Below are 18,023 nucleotides of genomic sequence, written 5' to 3'. Positions count from 1 at the left end.
CGTAGTTTTATTACAAATTTAATACATAACGGTTGCTTAAGTTCGATTATAATCAAATGAAATGGGAACGTGTAGGGCAGCCAAACTTTGAAACCACGTGTTCAATCATAATTCATCAGTTAACCCTTAACTTGCCCGCTCATCTGATATTAATAATCGAATCGGTTGTGTAGTTTCTGAGATAATGAAATTTCGTGATTTTCACAAGTCGGCACATTACAAATGAAGTTACAGTTCGATTACAGTAAAATTCAATAGGGTTTTCTGAGGCAGCTAGACCTTTCATTTGACACTAATTTTGTGGAAATCGGGTCGGCCATCTCTGAGAAAAGTGAGTGAGTCCAAGTAGTCTTCGGAATATGTTCCTTTGCATAGCTGGATTTCACATTTTTAAACATAACAGGCAAAGTAATAGTCCGACTGCAAAACAAATCAATAGGGTCTTATGGGGCAATTAGACCTTCCATTTGACACTAATTTTATGAAAATCGGTACAGCCATCTCTGAGAAACATGAGTGAGATTAAACAGTCTTCAGAACACGTTTCTTTTCATAACTTTTGAACCACAAGTTCAATCTTTATGAAATTCAAAACTTAAGGGTTTTCTAGGTAGCCCGTTCTTTTGAGACCAATTTTGTTCAAATCGGTTGTGTAGTTTCTGAGATATTGATGTTTCATGATTTTCACATTTTGATACCTAACCTCTAAACTAAAAATCCTATTACAATGAAATTCAATAGGGTCTTATGGGGCAACAAGACCTTTCATTTGCAATTAATTTCATGACAATCGGTCTAGCCATCTCTGAGAAAAGTGAGTGAGAATAAAAATCTGCACATACACACACACAAACACACATACACACACTCACATACAGAAAATGCTCAGCTCGTCGAGCTGAGTCGAGTGATATATGCCATTCGGCCCTTTGGAGCACTTTTATACTTTCGGTTTTGCAAGTGATTGCTATACCTTTCTAGGAGAAAGGCAAAAAGTTGTGTTTCGACTAGAGAAGCTTGCAGGCGCTCCAATGTTCCACGATTTACCGCAATATTCCGTGCAAGCAGCAAGTGGTCAAGAAACCACGAAGAGGTAAACCAACTGCATTGACTGCCGCGGAAGAGGATTCAAATGTTCGCTGGATAACTCGGATGGCACAGAAAAGAATTCCCTATTACGAAAGAACGGCTGCAGTCTACAGTTGATCCAGATCCAGAACTCTCAGTGCGTAAACCATAGTTAGTTTCATTAGCGACAGCTACAGTTGAAGAGATGTAGGTATTATTCAGACCTGGCCCAAATTAGGAAATTGTTGTGGTCCAAATAAGGAAACGGTGGCCCATTAAAGGAAACTGAAACGATGATTTATTTCTTAAAGTACAAGAAAATAGAGGTATTATCTTGTTGTTTTTCATGCAGAAAAGATGATAAACATGTTACTTCATGTTTATACATAATGAAATACTTAATTTAGTTTAGATATTTACACTTTTTCTTGCAAAATTTTCAGCTACGCTACTAAGTGGTTCATTGAAGGCAGTTATACCCTATAACTGAACTTGATAGAAATTACCTTCTGTATGATAAATTCTGTTCTCATACACATTAATGTGTGTGTTTTTAGAAGCATATTTGGTCGGCGTGCGACCAGACCGAACCAAGCGCCAAAAACATTATTTCGAATAATCGGCGATCAAAGTTTAAGCACCCCGTATATTTCCTGCAGGCTACTGCAGGAATTTTGGATTTTTGATATTGTTTATAATTATGTAGTTTTTTGTCCAGCAGACCCACTCTGTAATTGACGTTAGCTTCATCGATCAAGAGAGTGTCTAATTTTATTCTCAATACACTAATATCAGAGCACTATCAGTGATAGCAGAGTAGATCAATTCTCTCGATAACAGATTACCTATAAATACGCATGAATCTGGGACTCTGTCTCTTCTTGCTTGTTCAGCGCCAATAAATAGTTCATGGCGATCGCGACAATTGTGACCAGTGACTTTTATCGAAGAAGAACGAACATTTAATGGTCCTTCGAGCCGGATTGCCCCGGTGGACATACAATCTCTAGTGAAGTGATTTGTTCATGTGGCGTGAATCCGCCATTGCGTTAGTTTCGTCGGGGAATCTTTTAATCCGTTCCAACGTGGTTGGTTGCAGCGCAGCGATTTGATAGAGGAATGTCTGGAATTTCAAGGAACATTTGTCATCGTCTGCACGTGTGCCTACATTAAAAGGAACAGATAAGTAAACGTAGCAAACTGAATGCATGATCAGTGATCCTTCATTGCGAATTGGCAATTATGCATGTGGCCAAGAGTCGAAACAATAAAATCAAGCAATTTATTCAATAGTTTAATATTAAACTGGAAAGAAAGGGTTTTGTCCACTGAGTTGAGGTTGAGGTTTGTTGGCAATATATTACGTTAAATTTCTACTACAAATTGCCTGTCTGTAGGTCGGTGGGTTCTGTCATTTCTTTCGGTTTCGTAAAAGTATTCGGTCGGTCAAGCTGTGGGACAGTGAAAATAGCATAGTGAGAGTAAAAGGTGCAATATGTCTAATAGCGAGCTGCGCAAATTAACACGGCAGGAGCGACAACTGCACAATGTAATGGACACCATGAAGGAATTCGTTCAAAATTACAGAGAAGAGCGAGACAAGAGTTCTTTACAGATTCGTATAAAAAAGTTAGATGAGGTTTATGATCTGTACTGTGAAATTCGGACGCGAATAGAGCTGCTTCTAGAAGATACCGATGCTGGAGAGGAGTTCGTAGATCCCGATGAGTCGGAAGAGGCACATCTCAGCAGAATGGCGGTGAATAAAGAAACACGGGAGCGGGAAAATCGAATGCACCTGAAAAACTTCGTGAGTGAATATTTCTTGTTGAAACAGTCGTTGGCAGATCTTATTTCACGAAACGCAGTGAATTCCGCCAACATTGTTCCCACCCCGAACGTGAATCAGCATCACTTCCCTGCTTCAATGATGCGCGTTAAACTTCCAGAGCTAAAACTACCAACGTTTAGTGGAAACTTGCGCGATTGGATGACGTTCAGAGATACATTCAAGAACCTGATAGCAGACAATGCGCAACTTTCCGACGTGGACAAATTTACCTATCTTCGCACGTCATTGTCCGGAGAAGCGCTACAAGAAATAGGATCGATCGAATTAACAGCGAACAACTATTCGATAGCCTGGAGAGCATTGGAATCGCGATACGAAAATAAGAAATTATTGGTCAAATCTCATCTCGACGCCCTGTTAGCGGTGGATCAAATGAAAAGGGAAAACTTTGAATCACTGAACCACGTCATTAGTGAATTCGACAAGCATCTGCAAATGCTGAGCAAACTAGGAGAGGACACTGTATCATGGAGCACGATTTTGGCTCACCTGCTGGCTAGCAAACTGGACAACACTACTCTGCGTTTGTGGGAAACTGAACATCGATCGCGTGACGTCCCAAGGTACACTGTCATGTTGGAATTCCTAAAAAACCATTGCATTGTATTACAATCGGTAGCACCAAGACAATTTCAATCAATTGAATCGCGAAAATTGCAGCGCGTTGGGAGCAGCTACACAGGTACACCAACAGCCTGTCCATTCTGTAGTGATGAGAGACATCAGGGATTTCAGTGCACGAAATTTAAGACAATGAAGGTAGTGGACAGAAGAAACGCAGTTAAAAATGCCCGGCTATGCTTCAACTGCTTATCACGAGGACACGTATCCAAGCTCTGCACTAGGAGTTCTTGCAAAATATGTGGACAGCGGCATCACACGATGCTGCATCAAGGTTCAGCTCAGATTGATAGTAATTCTCTAGTTCCACAGCCACCGCGACCGCAAACGAATCCGAAGAACCCACACACGACACAGACACAAACAACCTCACAAACACAAAAACAAACACGCAATCAAACTCCTCAGCAAGACACCCTGCAACGATCATCCAGTCCTGTTGCCACCTCAAGCATGCATGTACAAACGCCACTCGCCACAAACACAACCACAAGTCACAATGCTGCTCTAACTGTTAGTGAAATTAAAGCACCACGATCGATATTACTCGCAACGGCACTCATAATCATCGAAGATCACTTCGGAAACTCAACGTTCGCCAGAGCCTTACTTGATAGCGGCTCTCAGCTCTGTTTTATCTCGGAGAACTTGTCTCAAAGGCTTAAGTTCAAACGATATCGTGAAAATCTCTCTATCAGTGGAATTGGGCAAGCAATCAAAAAATGCAAACAATCTGTTATCGCCCGAGTCCGCTCTCGAGTGTCCCACTTCGTTGAAGATGAAACGTTTTACGTGCTGCCACAAGTAACACAAACTCTACCCCTTGCTAGAATAAATCTCACCGGTATGGAATTGCCAAATGACATTAACCTCGCAGACCCAAAATTCTACGAGCCAGGCTCGATAGACATCATCATCGGAGCGGGATTATTTTACGACATACTGTCAGCAGACAAGATCAACCTTGGAAGTGATGGTCCATCTGTGCAAAATACTCTTTTTGGGTGGATAGTTTGTGGGAAAATTTCGGATGATTCAGACACGCTCAACCTGTTACTGCTAATACGTGCAGCGAACGGTTAGATGAACTTGTAGGGAGGTTTTGGGAGCTTGAGACTTGTCGATCCAACAGTGTTCACTCGGTAGACGAATCAGCATGTGAAGCATGGTTTGATCGTACCACAGTCAGAGACTCCAACGGAAGATTCATTGTGACGTTGCCGAAAAGGGATTCACTCGTTTTTAAACTGGGCGATTCAAAACACACTGCGCTGAAACGTTTTCTTGCCTTAGAGAGACGACTGGCAGGCAACACTATATTCAAAACTATGTATGAGCAGTTCATTGAAGAATATTTGCGATTGGGTCACATGAGAGAGGTGACGGATGACGATGAATCAACAGCCCCACAGTATTATATACCGCACCATTACGTGCTTCGGCCTGACAGTTCAACCACAAAACTGCGCGTGGTATTTGACGCATCATGCACCACCAGCAGTGGCATTTCTCTCAATGATTCTCTTTTGATCGGTCCAACGGTGCAAGATGATTTGCTTGCAATTGTTTTGCGATTTAGGCTACATCGGTATGCTGTTGTCGCCGACATCGAAAAAATGTACCGCATGGTACGAGTTCAGCCCGGCGATTGGCGGCTGCAACGAATATTTTGGCGAGCGAATCGGAATGAATTTATTCGCATTTTTGAACTTCAAACCGTCACTTACGGGACAGCGTCAGCACCGTATTTGGCGACGAAATGCTTGAAACGCCTAGCAGAACTCGACGGAAGCAAGTATCCAGCAGCAGCGAAGGTACTGGCGGAAGATTTTTATGTCGATGATATGATGTCCGGAACTGATAGCATCGACGAAGGTGTGCGGCTGTGCGCCAGTATGCAAGCACTATTGAACGGAGGTGGATTCACACTGCGTAAGTGGAGTTCTAATTGTCCTGCCATACTAGAACAGATACCAGACGGATTCAAAGATGATCGCACGTCATTTGAGTTGGATGAATGGAGTGCCACAATAAAAACACTAGGGCTCATCTGGGAGCCCCGTCTAGATTGCTTTAAATTCAGGATTCCTGAGTGGAATTCTTCAGAAATTTGTAAGCGTACTGTCGTGTCTGACCTGGCAAAGGTTTTCGATCCGCTTGGACTAGTTGGCCCGATTGTCATCACAGCAAAAATATTCGTCCAATCCCTCTGGAAGCAGAAGGTTTCGTGGGACGAAACACTTGCACATGAGCTCAAAATGCAGTGGAACGAATTTCGGCATGGCTTGGAGAATCTAGTTAATTTGAAGGTACCGCGGTGGATTGCATTCAACAACGACTGTCGCACAGTTGAGCTACACGGGTTTTGCGATGCATCGACAGTGGCCTACGGGGCTTGCATTTACTTGCGATGCACACATCACGACGAAAGCGTTACATCGCACCTGATTGCCGCGAAATCAAGAGTCGCACCGCTTGAGGATATGAAAAAGCGAAAGAAAAAGCAATCTATTCCACGTTTAGAGCTGTCGTCTGCCTTACTACTGACACATTTGAGTGAGAAGGTGGTTAGCAGTTTGAAGATTTCGGCCCGTCAACATTATTGGACAGATTCAATGATAGTGCGATATTGGCTTGCATCGGTTCCATCGCGTTGGCAAGTGTTTGTGGCCAACCGAGTGTCCGAAATCCAGCACGCAACTAAAAATGGAAGGTGGAGTCATGTCCCAGGTACAGATAACCCAGCCGATGTTCTTTCGCGTGGCACTACAGCCGAACAACTGATACACGATAAGCTGTGGTGGGGCGGACCACAGTGGCTGCAAGGAGATGAAACTGCGTGGCCGCAGAGTGTGGACATCTCTGAAGCAAACTTCGCAACTTCTCTACTAGAAGAACATTCTGCTGTTTGTACGGTAGCTCATGTATCTCCCCCAAATGAGATATTTAGTTTGAAATCGTCGTTAACAAGCTTGGTACGACTCGTGGCATGGTTTCTGAGAATCAAACACAACTGTTGCAAGGGCAATCGCGATAACCGATGGTCTGGACAGTTAACGTTCATCGAAAGAGAAACATCGCTTCTTCATCTCGTAAAATTGGCTCAGCACGAGCGTTTCGGACAAGAAATCAAGGATTTGCTACAAAAAACCGAAGTTAAACCGACATCCCGCATTAATTCACTCTGCCCAAAAATCCTGGATGGTATAGTTCGCGTCGGCGGCCGGCTTGCGAATGCGCAGATTTCAACCGGAAGACGACATCCGATAATTTTGGACAAAGATCACCCGCTAACTGAACTTATCGTATTGCACTACCATCATAAGCTGCTACACGCAGGGCAACAGCTGCTCATTGCCAGTGTTCGAGAGCGATTCTGGCCATTGAGCATCCGCAATCTCGCCCGCAAAATCATTCACCGTTGCGTCTTTTGCTTTCGAGTCAAACCAACTGTGCACGAGCAATTGATGGCTGATCTACCCTCAGAATGCGTGACACCTGCCCCACCGTTTTTACGTGTTGGTGTCGACTACTGCGGACCGTTCCAGACAAATTACGCAAATCGCAAGAAGGGTCCGCTAAAATGCTATGCTGCTATTTTTGTATGCCTCGTTACCAAAGCAGTTCACATCGAATTGGTTGCGAATTTGACGACATCCGCATTTATAGCTGCTTTTAAACGGTTTGTGGCGAGACGAGGTAAACCGTCGATCGTCATGTGCGATAACGGCAAGAACTTTGTGGGAGCTAAGCGTGAACTAGATGAACTGCGCAAGGTTTTTCTCACTCAGCGATCGCAAGAGCAAATTGTCTCATAAGCAGCAGATGACGGTGTCGAGTTTAAGTTCATTCCACCTAGATCTCCTAATTTTGGCGGCTTGTGGGAGGCTGCCGTTAAGTCCATGAAGCAGCATCTCAAACGGACAATCGGCATGAAGGTTCTCACCCCAGACGAGCTTCAAACGATACTTGTACAAATAGAGTCATGTCTAAATTCAAGACCTCTTACTCCTTTGAGTAATGACCCCGGAGACTTTGAAGTACTAACTCCAGGGCACTTTTTGGTTCAACGCCCACTCACCGCACTACCAGAGCCAGTACTCAACGAGGTTCCAGAGAATCGGCTTTCTCGATGGCAGTGCGCACAAGATTTCCTGCAGCGGATTTGGGGGAAATGGTCAACGCAATACTTGTCCGACTTGCACAACAGGACGAAGTGGACGAGGCAACGTAACAACCTTTTCGTGGGGACAATGGTCTTGGTGAAGGAAGACAATCTTCCCCCGCTCAAATGGGCTCTCGGTCGAGTGACGCATGTCAATAAGGGAGCAGACGGCAACATCCGGGTGGTGATGGTGAAAACGAAGGACGGTAATTTCTCACGGGCAATAAGTAAAATCTGCATTTTGCCCATACGTGACAACGATCAACCACACACAGAAGGGAAGAACTAAGGCTTCCCCATCAAAGGCGCTTAAGCGCCTGCGGGAGCCACCCGCATCAATCCAGCAACCCGCATCACATACATACACCCGCATCAATCCAGCAACAGCTGTATCGAAGACGCTTACCCCACTCACTTCCAACCAGGAAAAGGTTCATCTAGTACACATAATATACTACACGAAGAAACCAATTGTCAAAAGAAAATATATATGTAAGATAGTTATGTTTTCTGCGATAGCCATTAGATTAGTCAGTAGATTAGTTTAGAAATACCGCATATTTCTAAGGCGGCCGGTATGTTTATAATTATGTAGTTTTTTGTCCAGCAGACCCACTCTGTAATTGACGTTAGCTTCATCGATCAATAGAGTGTCTAATTTTATTCTCAATACACTTATATCAGAGCACTATCAGTGATAGCAGAGTAGATCAATTCTCTCGATAACAGATTACCTATAAATACGCATGAATCTGGGACTCTGTCTCTTCTTGCTTGTTCAGCGCCAATAAATAGTTCTGGCGATCGCGACAATTGTGACCAGTGACTTTTATCGAAGAAGAACGAACAGATATTTTAACTATTAACGGGACTTAGCCTAGATCACAAGTTGATTCGAAAAGTTCTTAACAAAATATCAATATTTGTTGTAATCCTGATATTTTTGACTGATCGGGTAATCACTCTGAAGTAATGATGCAGTCTCCAATACTGATCACTCCGTTTTGCCATTATTTACGGTTGTTCACAACTATGACCTCTGTCTTAAAATACGCCAGCTGCAGCTCCCTGGAGTGTATCCAGTACATGACTACCCGTATCTGCCGCACTCTCTGGCCGTCAACTCAACCTCTTTGATTGAGTCATCGGAGATCTCTAGAGCTGCGAAGCCAGCAATCTCAACACCTACAGAGAACTCAAGTTTCAACACACCGTAACATTCCATAACAACCAGACCCACAATCGAACCTTGTGGTACCTTCCTCTATAATGTAAATTCGCATTCGATTCTGAAAGCACCTGTCTAAAATCTTGTATAACAACGGCACATGGACACTACGAAGTGCGTAGGGTATGGAGTTCCAGCTGGCTCTATCGAATAAATTACTCACATCTATCGTTTATCGATATCTCTTCTCTATTGCTGGAGTGCTACCTCCGCCATATTGGTGACAAGAGGATAGCATTCACCGTGGACTTACATTACTTTACTTCACTTTTACGGCGACAGACCGATTATCGATCCAATGCCGAATCCAGAATACGTCGCCATGTCACTTCGTCTTGGGCTGTTATCCTCCAATCTCCCCTAACACCTATTTCGCGGGCATCCTCGTCGACCGCACACATCCAACGACTGCGGTGCCTACGTCGAAGTCGACGGCCTCTATCGGAATTTCCACCAAATACATGGTCGTTCTTCCGGCATTCTAGCCACATGCCCAGCCCACTGCAACCTGCCATGTTTTATCCGCTTAACTATATCCGCCGATTTGTACACCTGGCACACTTCATGGTTAATGCATCTGCGCCAAACACCATTTTTTAGTTTGCCGCCAGGGATTGAATGCAAAACCCTACGCTCAAAACCGCCAAGTGCTCGCCGATCGGCCTCTTTCAGCGTACATGCTCCATGGCCGTAGAGGGCCACGGGAAGAATTAGTGTTTTGTAAAGTGCAAGTTCAGTCCGGGTTTGCAGACTACGGGAACTCAACTGGTTACGCGATTCGTAGAAGGCCCTGTTTGCAGCTGCTATCCGCCTTTTCATCTTACGACTAACCTCGTTGCCACATGTCACTAATGTACCCAGGTAAATAAATTCGTCGACTACTTCAAAAGTATCCATATCTAACACCAGCTCAGCACCAATATCCGTCGAACTACCACGCTCTCTACCAGCCACCATGTATTTCGTTTTGGCAGAGTTAATGATGAGTCCTCTCGTAGCTTCCCTCCTGGGAGGTCCGAAGGCCTCTTCCACAGCTCTACGGTTGATACCAATGATGTCGATATCGTCCGCAAAACCGAGAAGCATGTGAGACTTCGTAATGATGCTGTCGCTTCTTTGCACGCCGGTCTTCCGTATAGCACCCTCCAATGCGATTTTGAACAATAAGTTTGACTGCCCGTCTCCCTACTTCAAACCATCTAACGTCACGAAGGAGTCCGATATCTCAGTGGCTATCCTGATGCATGATGTAGAACGTGCAAGGGTGGTACGTATCTGCCTAATTAGTTTTGTTGGGAAACCATGTTTGGGCATAATTCGCCATAACTCATTTCTCTTAACTGTATCGTACGCTGCCCTATAGTCAATGAACAGATGGTGTGTCTGCAGGTCGAATTCTCGGAATTTTACATGAACATTTGGTCCGTAGTGGAGCGTCCCCCTCGAAAACCACATTGATAATCGCCAACAAAGGTCTCCGACAACGGCCTCAGTCTATGGAACGAAATGCCGGAGATAATTTTGTAAAAGGTGTTAAGAAGTGTTATGCCCCCATAATTACTACAGTCCAGGCGGTGGCCTTTCGTATAGATCGGACATATGAGACCTTCCAACCAGCCCGAGGGCAATTCTTTATCGGACCAAACTCTCAGCATGATCCGGTGTATAGCACGATACGATTCCATTTATCTTCTTGTAGAAGCTTCTCGCATCGTGCCTAGAGAAGTAACCTTCCGCCTCCGCAAGAATGCGCTCCCAATGCTGTCGTTTCTTCCGGCGGTTGAGTCTTTTTTCAGCAGCTCTAGCTTCCTGGTATCTTTATACGTTCTGACGAGTCACAGCCGTGGCTAACATGTGAACTCTGGTGTGGTTCTTCTCATCCGTCGCTCGCTGGCACTCAGCGTCAAACCACTCATTAGACGTGGCTGTCGTAGATGTACCCAACACTTCCCTCGCTGTGGTGCTGATTGCACTGTGGATATGCCTCGCCGTGGGTTTATCCTCCTGAAAACCGATCATGCTGCTTGCCAGACGGTTTACACCCTCTGTGTAGCTCACCAGTCTTTTGAGGATAATCCTCAAATGCATCTTTTCCGCGATATCTACCAAGCAGATATCCTTCGACAATAAAACCAGTCTCTGTCGCTTTCAACAATCCGGAGAGAGGCAGTCATCAAGGCATCTCTGCATGACCGCCATGAACGGCCGGGTCTCGGTATCTTGCTCACCTTAATGAAGTTAGTTATCAGGTTAAGTTCCTCATTCTAAGCTTTTACCTCCTCCTCAGCCTCTGCACGGGTGCTGTCACTCACAGCTTGTGCTGTGACTAAAAAGTCGTGGAACAAGTACTTAACTTGAATCCTCTGGCTGCAGTGTTTATAGGCTTATGTTGTGTCTTTGTGGTCGTGATATGCTCCTTGTTTTCTCAATGTTTCTTAATGCTCACAATAGACTCATAAAGCTTTAACCTGATTTTTGAAAGCGAAGAAATACTACAGTAATATCGAAACAGCCGAGTTGATTTTTCGAAAAACACAATAATCCACCCAACTAATAAAAATTCTCCAAAGTTGGGAATGACAAAGATGATGGAACAAAACTCGAAAATATCACATGTTCAAGAGTCATTTCAATGAAAATAAAAATAGATAATGAAGGGAGTCTTATTATATTTTTATTATTTCATCAGTAGCAAAAAAGGGGTCGACAACTGATAGAACAAGTTGGCCCTCCTTTGGGTAACTCAATCACAAAATTTCGTCTCGCTCATTTTGTCAGGCCTAACTGCAGAGCTTTGCGATAACGACGACACTAAGCACGCCCCCGGACCGGTAGCTGTCAGCAGGAAACGTGTGCTTCATATTACTGTGCCTACACCGGATCACAGCTAATTTCACGCTGGAAAAACGCGATTAATCACTGAAGAGCGGAAATTTATTTTTATCACTTCTCGTCAGTTCTCCACTTTGTGAAAGGTTACTCGGAAGGAAGAGACACGGAAGGCATCAGGTCGTTTTGATAGACTGGTCATAATAAGTTGTGCGATAGGTGCGTAGGATAGGAGCACATCTTCCTGTGGTTTTAACCAACATTCCGCTCTCAATATTCGAACTTGACCTCCATCGCAGTAAAAAAAGCTCTACTGTGATTTCTTCCTCATGAAATGTGCAAACGACCATGAAAATTTCTGACGTAAAAGAACATTCTTCATCCGTTGTTAATATCGCCAACATCACAGCGAAAACCAATCATTATCTGAAGAGCTTCTAAACTCAGTCTTGAAATAATCACCCAGTTACCTGACGGTGCTGATTAGCCAACGATGACAGGGCAAAGTTATTTGTAGCCTTCTCGTTAGCCGAATTGGAGCAAATGAAATTTAAGTGTGCTGACGTGAACGAAGTTAATTTGCTTTCCGTCTTCCTTGTGGTACTGTACTAGTTGTAGGGCTAGCAGTATTTTCACAAGAACACAGAGGACGTGAGAAAATTCACACCCTCTTTCGGTCTGACATCATAATCAATTAATCTATTTCCATCCTACAGCTACTAAGTAGCTATGCTATGGACGACCCACTTGGGCTGGATCCAACCTTGGAAGTGAGTGTGGTGATAAATATGTTCAAACTGCTCAACTTAATTAATCCGAGTCAGGGTTGTCGCTCCCGGTCATCTTCTTCCCACATTAGAAATTATTTCTTCATTGATCAACGATAAATCATCCGCTCCTAAATTATACTGCAATACTATAAACACCGATGCTACCGTAGTCTTGATTAGCAAGTTTAGCCTCACGGTACAAGACCATCAAACCAACTTGCATTACACATCGTTTCGTTCGCATCGACTAAAGCAATCTTGTGGTCTGGTTTGGAACATCCGAAGAGCTCTGTGGCATTCTGGTTTCCACCTCTCCGTCGGGCCGGGAAACTCTCATCGCACCACCAGAAACCACATCATCATGCACTGTGCAATGAGGAATGATTTCTATAGAGTATGGATTTTCTCGGTTGCGGTCCTCTTTCTACACTCTGGCGGTCGTCCGTTTGGCACCTTAGAGCTACATAGTCGGCATTTTTTTCTGCTACCTTTGATGCACGTGGATAGTTTTCGCACACGAGAAAGCGATAGCGGAGCGAGCCAACAACATTTCAGGGGGAAACCTTGAGCTTTCCCATTTCCTCCGTTTTTCGAAACAGAAGATTAAAAATCCCTCAAGATTAGTTGCGACGGTTGACAGGGGCGACTCCACCCTGACCACTTTCCAGTTCAAAATGTGCTACAAAGAAGTGATTTCTGCTATGAGAATATTCAAAATCGGTTCTATTTACATTGAAAATGCTTGGAAAAGCTGAATTGAATATTGATGATCAAACTATTTAATTCGATTGCAATAAGCATATTTGATGATGGATTGGTTCAGAGCACAGACGCCTGAAGGTTCAAACCCCTATCCACAGAAGCGAGTTTACACAGTGTTATTTCTAACAGAAGTTCATACGATTCATCAAGACGCTAGGAATTATCAAGGCCTGCCTGATAAGGCGATTACAAATAGTTTTAATCTTTATTAGAATGTGCTCTATAAAATTTCCAGGTCGCTTGAGGGATAATGAAGTTTTTATCTGAATTGTCAGCTGGCGCAGATATATAGTATGTCACAGTTTGTGTCAACTTTTGATATTTGTTCATGGCGCTCTCGCAAGAAAATGATTCATTGTGAAAAAAAACTCGTCCTTGAAAGTTTTCATTAAGGTGAAATGGTGTTGAAGCAACAAATGGCCTACCTCGAGCAACCACTTCGAATTTTTTTGTAATCGTAGGCGATTGCAAAAATCTTAACGATTCTACCATTGGAGACCGCTATCCCTTACTACATATTTACGATATTTCCAAAGCACTGCGAGGAAAAACTATGTTGTCAGTGCTCGTCCTCGAACACGCATATTATCAAATTCCCATGCACGAGAGGGATGTCGAAAAAACTGCCATCATCATGCCACTGGGCCTATACGAATTTCTTGTAATGCCTCCCGGACTGAAGAATTCTGGCCAAACATTTCAAAGTTTTATAAACAATCTGTTTTTCGATCTCCTCTTTGGAGTTGGCTACCTAGATGACCTACTTATAGCTTTGTCATCGGCGAAGATCTTCAAATCAATCCTGATAAATGCCAACTGGGAAAGGAAAAGGTGCGCTTTGTAGGGCAGATAATCACCATCGATAGTTGCAAAACAGTTCCGGAAAAGGTAGCAGCAATTGCGGAGTACCCGAAACCTAGTACAGTGCAGAATTTGAGACGCTTTTTAGTCCTAGTAAATTACTATCGTCGATATCTTCCTCATGCCGCTGAAATTCAGCTACCTCTACGTAAACTGATACCGTCGAACAAAAAGAACGACAAAACACCTATTTTGTGCACCGACGAGGCTGAAACCGCCTTCCAGAAATGCAAACAGCCTCTGATAGAAGCCACAACTTTGGATTATCACGACTCGAATTCCCAGTTATCACTGTCAGTCGACGTGTCAGATACAGCTGCTGGAGCTGTATTGCAGCAACTATCAAACGGTGCCTAGAAGCCATTGGGCTACCAAGTATACCAAATCAGAGCCATAAAAAAATCGAAATACTGGACGAACAGTTTGCTCACTTTCACACAGAGACATCGTAGGTCCCTTGCCAATTTCTAATGGTATGCGTCACATTCTGACCATGATCGACCGCTTCAGTAGGTGGCCAGAAGCAGTGGCCATCCCCGATATGACTGCAGAAACTGTAGCTAAAGTTTTCGTCAAAGTGTGGATATCAAGATTTGGTACTCCAAGTAAGCTGACATCAGATCAAGGTCGACAGTTCGAATCGCAACTGGAGAAAGAGCTGTCTGAGTTGCTGGGATTAGAACGACTGCACACCCGCCTTACCACCCTCGAGCTAACGGTATGTTCGAATGCTGGTATAGACCGCTCAAAACTGCACTAGAATCGTACAAAAAAAGTTGAACCGAAGCCCTGCCACTAGTCTTGCTAGGTTTGCGAATTGCACTGCGCAACGAAACATCAGCTTTTGAAATGCCTCCAAAGGATTCAAAATAAAATTCTGAAAATGCGTCCTCCTTGATTTGGTACACTCGAATTACATAGACTTACTGGTGTTGAACCATTAGAAGCTATGTCAAATGAAATTATCAACAATTTTCGACAAAAATCGTTGCAATCCTCAATTGCTACGATAAGCTCTCTTTATAGCCAATAAGTTAGCAATTAAGTTAGTTGTAAGTTTACTTCCCCTTTTCTGACAAGTAGGTTTAAATCCTTACGAATGATAAGTCCTAATTGCGAAAGCAAACAAATCCTAACAATTAAAATTACAAATTTCTAACTTTGTTGAGAAGTGACCATTTGTGATTGGACACACATTCTCATTATTTACTAATATTTAGCATAAATACTTAAGCTACAAAAAAAAAATCTTTTGAAATGCTCTATGGCACAACCATCCGTATTTCTGGAGCAATGGTCGGAAAACGACCCCTTCGGGGCACAAGCGAAAGATTTGTCGCCAACCTACGAGAAAAGCTAGATTCGCTCATGACCCGCCCTGCTTCTAACAATAATGATACGAAATGACACGTGTATATACCGAAAACCTAAATTAATCCACCTAGCGGTCAAACCCAGCCTTTCTCATCCAAACTTATTATTTGTTAAAATAGATGTACATGAACGCTTCAATACAATAAAGATACACTAAAGTCGCTTCTTACGCGGGGGACACGTGCCGCGTAGAAAAAACCGCGTAAATTCCGGAACCCGCACAAAAAAAAAACCGCGTAATTCCCGGAAGCCGCGAAAAACAAAACCGCGTGAATTCCGGAATCCGCGTAAAGAAAACCGCTTGAATTCCGGAATCTGCGTAAAAAAACCCACGTGAAAAAAACGCGTAAAAAGCGACTTTGGGGTATATTCACTTTTTGGGTTCTAAAATATTGATGTTGTAATTGAAGTATAACATATAAAATTTGACGTAATATTAGTCACAGACACACACACACACACACACACACACACACACACACACACACACACACACACACACACAAAATAGTCAGCTTGTCGGACTGAGTCGAGTGATATATGCCATTCGGCCCTTTGGAGCGCTTTTATATCTTCGATTTTGCTGTGATTGCTATACCTTTCTAGGAGAAAGGCAAAAATCTCGCAAAATGTACACATATTTTTCTAAGAACAGATAGAGTTAGAGCTGCGTTGGAACCGCCATTAACCGGCCCATAAGAAGTAATCTCGAGAACCGGTGAGACCTTCACCATCAAAATCAGAAACAGAGCCGTGACATAGATTTATAGTGATTTTACTAAAGCCCGTCTGAAGGCGGGCATGGGCACTAGAGGGTCCATAAAAGTCAACATTGCATTTGGGTTGTCAAAACATTTAAAAAGCAGTCAAATAAGTAGAACGACAAATTTTATACTGTCCGACGTTTCATCACTGATCAGTGTCATCTACGGGGGAAAATATATTTTGTTCGTTTCTTGTCCAGATGCATTTAAGCTTATTGTCGTGGGGCAATTTTAAGTACATTAATTCTGTTTGGGAAAAATCCATAAATGACGTAGCTTTCAATGGGGGGGAGGTTTGCAGTTTTGAGAAGGAATGTGACGAGGGGGATGGTGGGGGGTCAAGCCAAGCTACGTGGTGGATATAAAAAATAGGATTTTTCCTAATTGTTCTGTTTTATTTCTGTTTTGTTTGTTCAGGGTCATTTTTATTACTCTCTTGTGTTTTTTTATTAATGTGCAAAAAAATGTCATAAAGGGGAGGGGGGTTGTTATTAAGCTGCGTAATTATCTAGAGGGGTCTAACTTTGTGACGAAATGCTACGACGGGGGAGGGGGAGAACTAAAAAAACTACTTCATTTATGGATGTTCCCTTTTGTGGACCTATTGCATTGGCGGGTGGAAACGTCGAATGTTAACGTATGATTACAGGGTGCACCATTCAAATCTCTACTAAATTGCTAAGTTTGGTACCCACTGATAATTTTTCTTGTTTAAAAGTCATAGTTACTTAAACGCTGTATACTCTTCTTTTTACACTTATAAACATTGTGATCGCGACTGGTTTCTGCAAAACAATAGGTCGTAACGGGTTGAAGCTTGTTTCAAAAGTGTAGCACATCGCGAAATCGAAGATTTTGCTTTTTTCTAGTTTTACCTCAACTGATAATATATTAACATTAACCTTACTTCAAAACAACCATTTTTGTCAATAGATCAATAATTGCTACTTTGACATGTTTTGGTACTGCTCTTTTATAAATAATGTTAAATACAATGTGAAAATGTAAAAGTAAATGTAAAAACAACAAAAATATCCAGATTGTACTCTGTTTCCCTGTTAAACCCTGTAATTAAAAATCGCATATCGTTCACATGTTAAATGTAACCAGAACTCGTTTCCCGATCAGAAGAGCATAACTAAAAAATTACAAAATTCTATCAACGGGAGATACAAATAACATATTTTGATACGATTTTGTATTTTCCTATTTGCTTTTGATAACAAAATTGAAACTGAACAAGTTATAATAACAAATCCAGAAATGAAGTTGTTCTAAAACAAATCTAAAAATTTTTGCGTCTCTATCAAAACCTGTTGTTTATAACAATGGTTGTTATTATACTGATATATGTGCTATCTAATTTTGTTAGAAAGATGATACGTTAGTAACAAAGTATGATATGGGTTTGATATTAGTAGAATATTTTTTGTTATGATTTCTGTTATTTTAACACCTAACGGGATCAAAATTTATACACAACTTGAAAGGTTTTTCACATAACAAACTAACAGCCTCTGTTACATTTTTGTTTTTTCTTTCTGATTGGGTTACCTTACTATAACAAAGGGGAATTGCGTGTATCTACTCTCCATCATTAAAATTCTCAGTATTCAGTATTCTCATACGATCGTTTAAAGCTTTAGGAGCTGGTTGAACTACATACTTTTGTTCTATGATAAAATGGCGCTTCAAACTGATCTCTTCTCCATGTTCCATTTCGCCTGGG

General features: G+C 42.6%; 2 protein-coding genes across 2 annotated transcripts; both read left to right on the top strand.

Annotated features, from left to right (window-relative positions):
• The first annotated feature begins 2,563 nt into the window (after positions 1 to 2,563).
• Positions 2,564 to 4,624, top strand: LOC129717315 (uncharacterized). The gene has a single exon (XM_055667180.1). It carries the CDS (start codon positions 2,564 to 2,566, stop codon positions 4,622 to 4,624), a length of 2,061 nt encoding a protein of 686 aa, XP_055523155.1.
• Positions 4,625 to 4,869: 245 nt separating this feature from the next.
• LOC129717314 (uncharacterized) lies at positions 4,870 to 7,359 on the top strand. Its single transcript, XM_055667179.1, has one exon. The coding sequence runs from the start codon at positions 4,870 to 4,872 to the stop codon at positions 7,357 to 7,359; it is 2,490 nt and encodes an 829-aa protein (XP_055523154.1).
• The last annotated feature ends 10,664 nt before the right edge of the window (positions 7,360 to 18,023 follow it).

This window comes from Wyeomyia smithii, chromosome 1 (assembly GCF_029784165.1).
Source record: "Wyeomyia smithii strain HCP4-BCI-WySm-NY-G18 chromosome 1, ASM2978416v1, whole genome shotgun sequence".
NCBI lineage: Eukaryota > Metazoa > Arthropoda > Insecta > Diptera > Culicidae > Wyeomyia > Wyeomyia smithii.
Note: the sequence above shows the minus strand (reverse complement) of the source record. Positions and strands in the feature narration are given on the sequence as shown.

What these genes read in the sequence shown, in the direction of transcription:
- LOC129717314 (XM_055667179.1), top strand. Translation starts at nt 4,870, where the DNA reads ATGTATGAGCAGTTCATTGAAGAATATTTGCGATTGGGTCACATGAGA.
- LOC129717315 (XM_055667180.1), top strand. Translation starts at nt 2,564, where the DNA reads ATGTCTAATAGCGAGCTGCGCAAATTAACACGGCAGGAGCGACAACTG.